This window comes from Triturus cristatus, chromosome 7 (assembly GCF_964204655.1).
Source record: "Triturus cristatus chromosome 7, aTriCri1.1, whole genome shotgun sequence".
In the NCBI taxonomy this organism is placed as follows: Eukaryota; Metazoa; Chordata; class Amphibia; order Caudata; family Salamandridae; genus Triturus; species Triturus cristatus.
Window position 1 is genome coordinate 27178250 of NC_140590.1, and position 13199 is coordinate 27191448.

At 49.3% G+C, this 13199-nt stretch overlaps 1 protein-coding gene across 2 annotated transcripts in view; it reads left to right on the forward strand.

Moving 5' to 3' along the window:
* Window positions 1-13199, forward strand: part of LOC146808724 (cell adhesion molecule CEACAM18-like) — a 383945-nt gene that overhangs the window by 254701 nt on the left and 116045 nt on the right. Inside the window, exon 3 of one of the 2 annotated variants that reach the window (XM_085614227.1) lies at window positions 9725-9818. The exons of the other annotated variant lie outside the window; for it this stretch is intronic. Within the exon in view, the coding sequence (XP_085470353.1) occupies window positions 9725-9818 (94 nt within the window). The remainder of the gene's footprint in view (window positions 1-9724; window positions 9819-13199) is intronic. 2 annotated transcript variants of the gene reach the window in all.

Genomic DNA, 13199 nt, shown 5'->3' on the forward strand with positions numbered 1-13199 from the left:
ATGCCAGTGGCGTAACAGGAATGATACCCCCATGCAAAGTGTGGTGAATGGCCCTGAGTTTCCTATATTTATCACAGATATTCATTGGTCTTAGGCTGAATGGAGGCTGCTGAAGAGTTGAGGGCTCTTGAAACTTTGGGGCCCCCATCCTGCGCCACAGGGGACTGCATTATGCCCCTGAATTATGCATATCTTTTACTACCCACCAGGAGGTCCAAAGTTCCCATGCTTCTTGTTTCCCCCAGGACCCATGGCTCCCTTGCTTGCTTTGTATTGGATATTTGTCTTTTGCAACAGGCAGGGTATGGTAATAAGACATGATCACCTTCTGTTCTGGGTGATGTGCGCGAGTTTGTCTTCAGCAAGGAGGCTGAGCGGGGTCTTGTTTATCTTTCACATATGCAGTACTCTAATCAGAACATTTGATAGAGACTTCTAGCTGCAGATTCCTTACCTTGGAATTTCCCAGGCATGAGGCTGGATCCTGAAACTTTTGCTGAGCAATACCCCTTGCCCGCTACCTCAGGTGGCTCATTTCGGATCTGTGTGATGTTGGCATCACCGGTAGCATCGGTTATGACATTGCGGTTCCTATAAAGACACCACCCAGGCACGCGGACATCAGTTCTTTCCTTTCCGTGCCAGTTCAGCGCCAATCCGGAAAGAGCTACCACTCTGTCGCTTTTTGGCAGGCCTTTTCTCAACTTTTTGTCGAATTCGAGAATGTTTTCATCGTCTGCGAAAATGTCTTCGAGGAAGGCAGGGTTCAAGCCGTGCAGGGCCTGTCCTCGCACAGTGTCTGTTACCGATCCCCATCTCTTCTGCCTATGGTGTTTTGAGGGCAACCACAATCCGAAGTCATGCTCGGACTGTTGGGCCATGGCTCAGAAGACCTTACGAGAGCGGGCTTTTAAACTCCTTTCAGCCTGGCAGTCAACACAGACTAGCGAGACTCCGCGGAGATCCCGGTCCCGATCGAAAAGGAGGAGGTCACGGGACCACTCCTGGATCCCCAAGTCCTCTTAGTCGCAGTCGAAGAGGCACAAGAAGAAGTCCAACGGTTGAGCGAAGCCAGAGTTAGGGTCGATTTCGCTCCTCCCTCCCTTTCTGGGAGCTGGAGCGACACCCGCTCAAATTAAAGAATTTTATGAGGCCATGTATTTGAGCAGGCCGAACCCTATGGCGAGCCCTCGGGCCCTGTGGGGTCGGAAGGGGCCCCATCGGAATAGATGCCATCGGCCCCACCACGACGCCAGTGGGGCCTCAAAGATCCGATCAAGGATCTTGCTTGAAGCCTGTCGTGCCACCGTGACCTCCTCTGGCGTCAGACCCAAAGTCGGTGCCGCCGGTGCTCGTCTACGGCACTAGCCCCATCCTTATCCCCGATGAAACGGAGACGGAACGGTGTCGCTCAATGCTTATTCCGACGTGGATTGAACCCAGGGGTTCTATGTTGTCGCCTAAACACTTTGAGGATGTGTTAGGCCGGGGAGAGGAATGGGAGGGGTCCAAGGACCCTTTGAAATGCCAGGATGACACTGCAGAGCATTTGTACTGGTATGGGGAACTTGGGGAGGCCAGTAGACTGGATACTTCTCCAGATACTGGCATGCTCTCTCTTGCCAACTGCTGTTACGGAGGAGGGGGCATCTTATGCCATGGTGGTCAAGATGGCAACTGAAGTTCTTGGACTGGATTTGCCCTCTGTGGAGGTCAGGACTAATCTCCTGACCAAAGTGCTTCAGCCTGGGGCTTCCACCTCAAATGTTCTTTTGCCCTTTACTGAAGCAGTAACAGATATCCTTATAGGCACGTGGTCCAAGCCTAGTGCAGCGGCTACTGTGAATAGGACAATTGCACGCCACCATCGCTCTGCACCGGGCGACCCAATGTTCCTTAGCCAACACCCCACTCCAGAAAGTTTTGTGGTGCAGGCCTCTACAAAAGTAACCAACAGGTAATTAGCACATTACCAACAGGCCACCATCCGTGTGCCAACTGTAGTGCATGCCACCTCACTACAACTACGAAGAAGGTTGTTTTCGTGGGATTTGCAAAAATTCACCACTTGCAACACTATGGGAGTTGTGTACCTCATTATGTGCTGCTGTGACCTACACTATGTGGGGATGACCACCAGTAAAGTAAGCACAAGAATCTGCGAACATCAGAGCAACATCCGTTGCCACAGAGCAAGCACCAGAATGACAGCACACTTCAATGAAAAACAACACACCCCAAATGACATGCGATGGGTAGTGTTAGAACACATTAAACCCTGTGAAAACTTTAGAGCAGATGCTACTGGAGAAGGAACAGAGATGGGTGTTCAAATTGCATACAGATATCACAGGGTTGAACCATAACATACCATGGGGACAGTTCATGAAGTGAATGAACCCCCTTATCTCTAAAAAGAATAAGTAAGCAATCACAGAACAATAGCATAAAGACAACATCTACCCACGTATCCCACCTAATCTAAACACACTATGTGGGTCTGTAATTAACCACAAAAGGGTTTTGAAACAATCCCAGTGTTTAGTTGTTTTGTTTAGTTTAGTTTTGCCTTCTGTTTTTATTAGCCCTGCCACTCCAGAAAAGCCACCAATTTGGAAATTCATTTATTATAGATATCCTAGTCTGGGGTGCAGTATCATGCTTAGGGACTATTCTACAAACAAGGAATGACAGTACCTTGCTTTTAATCAATGGAAAACACAGGTTAAACATCATTTATTTTTATTGAAAAACATTCAAAAATTTGATCATTCCAAAATGGCCGTCTTTCCACAAACTCTCTCAATGAAGGGTTCGATACCGACCCCCTTTTCTTTGCAAAAAATCTCTTTCTGATTCTTAACAAATCAATATAAACATTGCCTTACACAAAGAAACAATTAGAGCTATGTAATTTACACGATGTCCCCATCGTTTATCACGAGCACTAGCAACACGGGGGCCTGACTTTTCCAAACGAAGGGAGCATGCCGGCTGGATGCGCCAGTTCCTTACTGCACGAGGACATGACTCAGCTGTTTGTACGACTATAATTGTAGGTACCGAGGCACAGACACGCTAAGATGCAGTAGAGCCCGGGACGAATAGGTCACACTGACGGAGGGCAGCCTAGCACAGTAAGAACTCTTTTTCCCAATAGGAACCTAATATTCATTGCTTACTCGTTTCTATCACATTTCCGATCCTCCTTCGAGCTATGCGTTTAAACTTAAAATCTTTCCCTGCAAGTTTATCCCATCATGTATTCCTATCATCCTTTAGGGTTACAACAGGCCCCTCCACCCAGACAGACCATGAGGCGTATTATTGCTACTAAATAAGTACGTTTCAACACGGATTGATTTTTTGTTATATGTTGTATATGTTTTGTCTGTGTCCAGAAACATGAGTGTATTAATTATGTTTTTAATTCTGCTTTCTCACAATAGAGACATTGAGTGTTATATTAATTCCGCACAGGATCTGAGCACTAATTAATGGTATTTTTAAGGGCACGCACACCATTGATTATGTACTGCGTGATGCCATAACCTGCCCACCGGGGCAGGCAGTATGTACTAATTTATTTTTCTTCTCCATAACAGATACTACGTGTTCAGAATTAACCGTATGTATTTTATCAATGCGCACACAATAGGTGTGCATTCATAATTTGTTTTTCACCTTAATATAGGTTCTGCAGGGAGTGGTACACATGGGGCTGGTCCCCATGTTGTCCTGAAGAAGAGGTTTTAGGGGATACCTCGAAACATGTTGACACAATACTAGGGATTATAATTACATAACAGTTATTTTTCCCTTTTATTAACCCCCTTTTTATCCTTACCAACTAGGAGCAGGAATAAAGCATTAGCTCACAAGTTAGGTAAATTTTAATAAGCACAAACACCACTCCCCCTACACTGCACTACACATATACTCACAAAATAAATGCTCCTACGTAACTCCGCAAGTCGCAGCACGCCCCAAGCAGTAGATGTTTGGGATGGCCCCAATGATGAAGCATGTCACCTAGGGGTAACTCTGGCTGAGTGAGGGGACTCAAGAAGGGAAATTTTTCTTTTCTACTGACAGTTGCGGTTCACACCAATTTGGTGAACCCTTTTCCCTTGGCTAGGTTCTTATGATCCGTTATCTATGGATTTTTTTGTTGTACTCTACATCACAGAGCGCGTTCCCTTCAGCCCCTCTGGATAGGGAATCCAAGAGGCTGGATTCATTTGGTAAGAAGTTGTTTTCTTCCTCCAGCCTGCCATTGCGGTTGGTGAACACCGCATTTTTATTGGCCCGTTTCTCCCATTCCCCCTGGGAGACAGTTGCGCAAGTGCTGCCACAAGTCCCAGAAGAGGCCCGGGCTATGCTCTCTCAGGCAGGCAAAGACAAGAAAGATGTAGGAAAATTCATCATAAAGTGTGGCCTTGATACATCGGATTCACTGGGCAGATCGATTTCCACGACGGTGGCTTTGAGGACAACTGGCTTCTCCGGTGATGTTCAGGCTAATTTGATGGACATGCTCTTTGATGAAACCCGCCTTTTTGGGGAAAATGCAGATTTAAGGGAGGTTTAAGGCCTCTCGAGCTACGGCCAGATCCTTGGGCCTCTCTTCTACTCCTTGTGGCCAGTCTACCTTTCTCCCCTTTCGTGGCAACAGAAGGGGTTTCAGCCCTATCCCAGCCACTGACCTAGGCGCCGGCTTCACAAGCCGTGCAGGGACGTGGACGCGGTTCATTCCAGCCTAGAAATGGAAGCCAGAGTCGTCGGCCACCCTGCCATCGGCAGCCGCAGCCTCCCAGCACTCCTAGTCTGATTCTGCAAGACCACGCTACTCCAGTTGGTGGGAAAATACATCATCATCTTCCCCACTGAAGGTCCACAACATCGGACAAGTGGGTCTTGCAGAACATTCAGGAGGGCTATTCTCTTCTTTTCCTTTCTTTCTCTCCTCCTATTCTGCCCAATCAGCAAACTTTGACGGAGGATCATTTAAAATTGCTCCAGGAGGAAGTTACAGCTCTTTTCACCAAAGGAGCTATGGAAAGGGTCCCGGTTTCAGAAGTTAGCAGTGGCCGTTATTCCAGCTACTTTCTGATTCTCTAGAAGAACAAAGGAATGCAGCCCATTTTAGATCTTCAGACCGTCTATCTCTTCAAGAAGGAAAACCTCATGATGCTCACTCTGGCTCAGATCTTGCCTGCCCTAGACCAAAAAGACTGGATGGTAGGGTTGGACCTGCAGGATGTGTATTTTCCTATCCCTATCCTGCCATGCCACTTGCGTTACCTGCAGTTCAAGGTAGGCCGAGAGCACTTTCAGTTCACCATGCTCCCCTTGGGCCTTACCAGTGCCCCTAGGGTGTTCACCAAGGGGATGGCAGTGGTCACAGCTCATCTGCGCAGGTTAGGGGTGTCAGTCTTCCCCTACCTCGATGACTGGCTGTTGAAGGTGTCCTCGCCCCAGGCTGTCGTCTCCCACCTAAAGACTATGGCGGACCTCCTGCATTCGCTGGGGTTCTCTATAAACGTGCCAAGTCACACCTGACTCCTTCTCAGATGCTCCTTTTCATCGGAGCTGTTCTGGACACAGTGCAGTTTCGGGCCTATCCTCCCAAGCAGCGAGTCCAGTATATTCAGGTTATGATTCAGATTTTTCAGCCTCTATTCTGGATTTCGGGGAGACTGACTCTGAGGCTGTTGGGCCTCATGGCCTCATGCATCCTGTTGGTAAAGCACGCTAGGTGGCATATGCGGGCTCTGCAGTGGTGGTTAACGGACCAAGATTTGGTCAACAGCAGACCCCTCTCCCTTCCCCAACCAGATCTCACAGTCGTGACAGATGCATCTCTTCTGGGATGGGACGGCCACCTGGCAGAGTTGGAGATCAGGGGACACAGGTCTCTGGCGGAGTTGGGGCTCCGCACAAATTTGTTGAAGCTCCGAACAATTTGGTTGGCATTGAAAGCATTTCTTCCCTCTGTCAAGGGGAACTTAGTTCAGGTGTTCACAGACAACACCAACGCCATGTGGTACTGCAGCAAGCAGGGCGGGGTAGGGTCCTTGACCCTGTGTCGAGAGGCCCTGCATCCCTGGACATGGCTGGAACAGCAGGGCATAACCCTGGTGGTTCAACACCTGGCAGGTTCTCTGAATGCCAGGGCAGACAAACTCAGCCGTCGATGCGTAGCGGATCACGGATGGCGTCTCCAGTCGGAGGTTTCGCATGGTCTCCTTCAGCAGTGGGGAGAACCTTGGTTAGATTTGTTTGCCTCCAAAGGGAAACGCTGGAGTTTCCAAGGCGGCTATTGCTTAGCGAATCCTTTTGTTGTGAGTGGAGTTCAGGCCTGCTGTACACCTTTCCGCCCAAACCACTCCTGCCCAGGGTTCTGAAGAAGATCAGGAGTGACTGGGCCCAAGTCATCCTTGTGGCTCCGGATTGCGTGAGGCGAGTCTGGTATCCAGAGCTTCTGAAGATCAGCATCAATCTTCCGATCAGGCTGCCCCTTTGAGAGGATCTGTCGCAGAAGCAGGGGAGGGTCCTCCACCCAAACCTGTCAACCCTGCACCTCCATGCATGGAGATTGAGTGGAGGCAGATGATGGCTTTTGACCTTCCTCCTAAAATATGTATCGTTATTTTGGCAGCCAGGCTGCCCTCCACCAAGACAATTCAGTTGGCAGAAATTTGTATTATACTGTACAGAAAGGTCTATTGACCCTCGGTCTGCTTCTCTTTCCACTGTCTTTTTATTGATTCCAACCCTTGCCTAACAGGGCTCTGCTTTTGGAAATCTCAAGGGTTACCTTTCTGCTCTGCTTTTTTTACGGCTGCCAGACCGGCCCTCTCTTTTTACGTTTCCAATTGTACATAGGTTTCTAAAAGGGCTGGTTCACTTGTTTCCACCCATGCCCTTTTTTATGCCACAGTGGGACCTTAATTTAGTCCTCAACTATCTAATGTGTGGTCCCTTCCAGCTTTTACATAACTGTCCCCTCCCGCTGCTGACCATTAAGACAGCCTTCCGGGCAATTACATCTGCCCGGAGGGTGAGTGAGTTGCAGATGTTTTCTTGCATGCCTCCCTACCTGAGGAGCGCCTCCACTGACTGAACCCAAAAAGAGCGTTTTCGTTCTACCTTGACCGCACAAAAGAGTTCTGGGTGGACGACCAACTCTTTGTGGGGTACGTGGGAGCTAGGAAGGGAAGGGCAATGCAAAACAGGACCATCTCTCGCTGGGTCGTTCTCTGTATTAATATCTGCTATGCCCTGGCGAAGAAGCTGCCCCCTGAGGGATTAAGGGACCATTCCACCAGGGGAAAGGCTGCGACTATGGCCTTGTCTCAGGGTGTTCCAGTCATGGAAATCTGTCAGGCAGCAATGTGGGCCTCTTTGCACACATTAGCCAAGCACTACTGCCTGGGCAGTCCGGTCCATAGGGACTGGCATTTTGCCGTTTGGTCCTGCAGGACTTCCTAGTTTGAGGTATTGGACGGCACCCACCGCCGGGATGGTATGGGTGGGTATCTAATTCAAAGATAAGGAATCTGCAGCTAGAAGTCTATCAGATGAACAAGTTACTTACCTACGGTAATGCATTATCTGGTAGAGACCCTAACTTTCTGCAGATTCCTTACAGCCCCACCCATGCCTCCCTGGTTTACGGAATAATCGTGTACGGCTAGGGTTACTTCCCTTTTCAGGGCCCTAGTCTTGCACACAACTACATCAGTTACTTCGTGGCTCTGCGCTTCTGGCGTGGAAAAAACAAAAAGTAGTGATGTCCGCTCACTGGGTGGCGCCTATATAGGTAACACGACGTCATAACTGATGCAACCAAGGCTGACGTCACGCAGAGCCAAGTGGACCCACTCACCGGCATGCACAAGGATTATTGCTCATCAAAAGTTTCCAGATCCAGCCTGACACCTGGGAAATTCAAAGGTAAGATATCTGCAGCTAGATAGAGTCTCTACCAGATAATGTGTTACTGAAGGTAAGTAACTTTTTTCCCCACCATCACTGGTATAGGCTCCCACGCATCAAATAGGGAATGGAATTCTGTGTTCATTTCCATTTTAGTAGTAGTCCAGTCTGTGAGCTCTCACTTAAAGAAGGGCCATACATTTTTAACACAGAGTTCTAATTTTTTTAGACTTGATCTTTTAGAAGAGAAGCTAGAGGATCAAAGAATGTAGTCTTCATACCCTCACTCATGTGGCAGGGCATGCAACGCCACGCATACACACACATACATGTTTATAATGTCAGTATATGCAATGTTATACAGTCTTTGTACATCCACTGGTGGAGGGCCACAGGGCTCAGCGCATACACTCTCAGCAGTATACAAGGGAGAGTATGCAGTCTTTGTACTCCCACCCATGTGGAGCACCACAGGGCTCAGCACATACACTCTCACCTGTACACAAGGGAGAGTATGCAGTCTTTGTACTCCCACCTATGTGGAGCACCACAGGGCTTGATACATACACTCTCACCAGTATACAAGGGAGAGTATGCTGTCTTTGTACTCCCACCCATGTGGAGCCCCAGGGTGCTCGGCGCATACACTCTCACCAGTATACAGGGGAGAGTATGCAGTCTTTGTACTCCCTCCTATGTGGAGCACCACAGGGCTCAGGGCATACACTCTCACCAGTATACAAGGGAGCGTATGCAGTCTTTGTACTCCCACCCATGTGGAGCCCCACAGTGCTCGGCGCATATACTCTCACCAGTTTACAAGGGAGAGTATGCAGTCTTTGTACTCCCACCCATGTGAGGTGCCTGGGGCTCAGCTCAAACAGTCTCAGCAGGATACTAGGACAGAGAATGCGGTCTTTGTACTCCCACCCATGTGGAGCACCACAGGGCTTGAGGCATACCCTCTTGCCAGTATGCAAGAAAGAGTATGCTGTCTTTTTACTCCCACCCATGTGGAGGACCCCAGTGGGCAGCGCATACACTCTCACCAGTATACAAGGGCGAGTATGCAGACTTTGTACTCTCACCCATGTGAAGTGCCACAGGGCTCAGTGCATACACTCTCACCAGTATACAAGGGAGAGTATGCAGTCTTGTATTTCCACCCATGTGTAGGGCCACAGGGCTTCGCATACACTCACCAGTATACAAGGGCGGGTATGCAGTCTTTGTACTCCCACCCATGTGAAGCGCCACAGGGCTCAGCTCATACACTCTCAACAGTATACAAGGACAGAGTATGCAGTATTTGTACTCCCACCCATGTGAAGGGCCACAGGGCTCAGTACATACACTCTCACCAGTATACAATGGAGAGTATGCAGTCTTTGTACTCCCACCCATGTGGAGCGCTACAGTGCTCAGCGCATACTCTCACCGGTATACAAGGACAGAGTATGCAGTCTTTGTACTCTACCCATGTGGAGCACCACTGGGCTTAGCGCATACACTCTCACAAGTATACAAGGGAGAGAATGCAGTCTTTATACTCCACTCCTATAGAGCGCCACAGTGTATATCCCCTACACTCTGCGTCATGCTAATGGTTATGAGACAGTAGGTGTTGATAAAGGGGGCAAAATGTACAGAGTAGTGGTTGCACATGAGTCATGAAGCCCCCGTACACTGAAGGATGGTGTGTACAGAGCTCCCTGACACAAGCATATGTTAAAACATAGCAATATATGACTTTCTGACCCTTCCCTCTCTCTTTGTTTTTCAGAAAAAGCCCGTTCTCCACATAATAGCAGTCCAGGTCTCTCAGTTGGATATATCGTTGGCATTGTGATTGGCGTCCTAGCGGTGGTCATCATTGTGTAAGTGTGCATAGAGACTCGTGCCAAGATATTTCCATATGTGGCTTCAGTCCACCAATGGTGACCAGCTGCTCCTCAGTGTTTCCTTTCTGGGATGGATTAACCCCCTCTCCCTTCATCTTCAGGGGCTGCCTGTAGTCCTTCCTCTGTGTTTTGTTTCTTGGATTAACCCTACTCTCCCTTCATTTTTAGGGTCTGACTCTAGTCCTTCCTCAGGGTTTCCTTTCTGGGATTAACCTCCTCTCTTTTCATCTTCGGGATCTGCCTGTAGTCCTTCCTCAGTGTTTCCCCTCTAGGATTAACCCCCCTTTCCCTTCATCTTCAGGGTATGCCTCCAGTCCTTAGTGTTTCCTTTCTGGGATTAACCCACCACTCCCTTCATTGTCAGGATCTGCCTCTAGTCCTTCCTCAGTGTTTCATTTTCTCTGATTAAACCCCATCTCCCTTCATCTTCAGGGTCTGCCCCTAGTCCTTCCTCTGTGTTTTTCCTTTCTTGGATTGACACCACTCGCCCTTCATCTTCAGGGTCTGTCTCCAGCCCTTGTTTAGTGTTTTTCTCCAGGATTCTCAGGACAGGTTCTCCCTCTTTGAAGATGCTCGTCTTGTCCCCTCGATGAGGAACCAGTTGTCCAGCGGTGTCACGAGGGTAGGGTAGAAAAGAAAAGAGACTGATTAGGAATATTGTGGTCTTGTTTCGGTTAAGGGAAAGGGACTGCGGGATGTCACCAGCTATCTTATCGTAGGTCGTGAAGGGAGGAGTTCCACCACCTCAAAAGTGAGAGAGAGGGGGGTGCGCAGAGGTCAGGATTCCCCACCGGCCGGCCCCACTCCTCCCTCGGCTCTATGGTCGAACCGCCTACCGGTACTCGGATGATTGCCGGTTGTTGTTGTCTTCGGAAGAAGTCTTTGGTCACGAGATAGGTGACTCCTCCTCTGGACAACAGTGCGCATGGGCATCCACTCCATCCTCAGATTGTTTTTTTCCGCCATTGGGTTTGGATGAACTTTTTTCCGCTCCAGCGGAAAACTTCTAGCAATCAGACCAACTCTCAAAATTTGAAAACTCGACGTCGAAATCCACATCGGACCGGATCTGGACGCGGCTGATGGAAAGGACACCTTTTAAAAAATGCCCCCAATGTGGAGCAAACTTTCCTCATAGTGATCACCACGAGGTCTGTAATTTGTGCCTTTCACCAGACCACAACGAATCCAGCTGTCCAGCCTGCGCCGCATTCCGTTCGAAGAAAACTATCCGGGACCGAAGAGCTCGACGCCATATCATGGCCAAGCCGGTTCCGGAACCAGAAGACATCTTTGCACAGGATGTCCCTGACGACGACTCCGAAGATCTCCAGATCGTGTCCGAGGCCGACGATTCTGATCCGGGGCAGCCTGTGAGTACCAGCCCCCCTACCCCAACACCACCCAAAAAGACATTGGTCAAGACTCTGCCAGCTGGGCCCAGTCGCGATCCAAAAACATCTTCAGAAGCCCCGCCCTCGGGCCCGGCTCCGAAGAAAAGTAAGCCTGCAGGTGGCTCGGGCTCGAGCAAACCTCATGTTATTGTGCCTACAACACATTCGGCACCGAAGCAGGCTCCGAAACCGAAATCTCCATCGGCTCCGAAACGTCACTCGGCACCGACGTCTCCACCTGCACCGAAACGTTCTTCGGCGCCAATGTCTCCACCGACACCGAAAGGCTCGTCGGCATCGAAAGGTCCTTCGGCAGCGAAAAATCCACCGGAACCGAAAAGTTCTTCGGCACCAAAAACATCCTCGGTACCAAAACAAGTCCATAAAGAACAAAAATCAGAAACAAAAAAGTCGGCGCTAAAGCCGCCTTCGGACAGTGAGCAACTCTTTCGGCCAGATCCAAAGCAAAAACGGATTTACATAAATCCGAAAACTGGACATGTCACAGCGGTGCCCTACAAGAAAAGGAAGCTGGACACAACACCTCCTCCAGCACCTCCAAAGAAGAAGGACTGTGCCACTTCACCCATACGTCCTTCCTCTCCTACATTACCTCTTATTCCATCCCCCACCCCCACCGCCTTCACCTCTACCATCTCCTTCGCACACACCACCTCCACAGGATGATGATGATCTAGGGGGAGTGGGAGACCCAGATTTCTTTAATGATCCCACTGATCCTACTGATCCCTTTACACTCCCGGACACAGCACCAGTAGATGACTGGACTTACCCTATGCCTGATATGCCTGACCCCACTCCATACCCCTCAAAACACTCCCCTCCTGATGACCATTTAGGGTTCGGTCAGCTTATAAACAGAGCGGCATTGTTTCATGGCGTCACCATGCACACCGACACTCCTGAGGAGGATTTTCTCCTCGACACTTTTGAGCAGTCGCAGAAGACAGTTCACATTCTACCCATGATTAAGGGAGTGATAAAGCATGCCAATGAGGTTTTTAAAGACCCTGTCAGGGCCAGGGTTCTCAACCCCAGAATAGAAAAAAAATACAGACCGGCGCCACAAGATCCTGCGTACATCAAGGCGCAACTCCCCCTAGACTCACTAGTCGTATCAAATGCCAGAAAGCGGGCGAACTCCCAAACAACCGGAGACACGCCGCCCCCAGACAAAGAGTCTAAACTCTTGGAGGCTTCCGGGAAAGGGTTGCCGCACAAGCTGCTAACCACTGGCGTATTGCCAATACACGAGCCCTATTGGCTCGTTATGATAGAGCTAATTATGATCAACTAGAGGATCTTGTGCAATACCTGCCTGATCCATACAAAACACAGGCCACTGACCTCATCCAAGAGGGCAAACTAATATCCAATGCCTCTATTAAATGTGCATTAGACGCAGCGGACACCGCCTCTAGGACAGTCAACACAAGTGTATTGCTTAGACGACACGCATGGCTGCGCATTTCCGGCTTCAAGCCGGAAGTCCAAACCACCATTCTTGCTCAACCCTTTAATCCGGAGCAACTATTCGGTCCTGCAGTAGACACTGCCCTAGAAAAAATGAAGAAAGATAATGAGACTGCCAAATCAATGGGAGCATTGCAGTCTACTCAACCCAGAGGCTCCTTTTGTCGCTCCTTTTATAGAGGAGCTTCCAAAAATGTGGGAACAGACAACTCTTCCACCTTCAAAGCATCAGGTCAAACATCCCCTAACAGAGGATATTTTAGAGGAGGTTATCGGGGAAACAATATTAAAGGCCGAGGACGGGGCAACAACAACAACACCCGCACCTCTCCAGCCACCAAACAGTGACTTGCCACCACTCCCCCCAGACCATTCCACTCCGGTCGGGGGAAGACTTCAACAGTTCCTACCTGTCTGGAATGCCATCACTACAGACAGGTGGGTAAGACAAATTATCCAATCTGGCTAC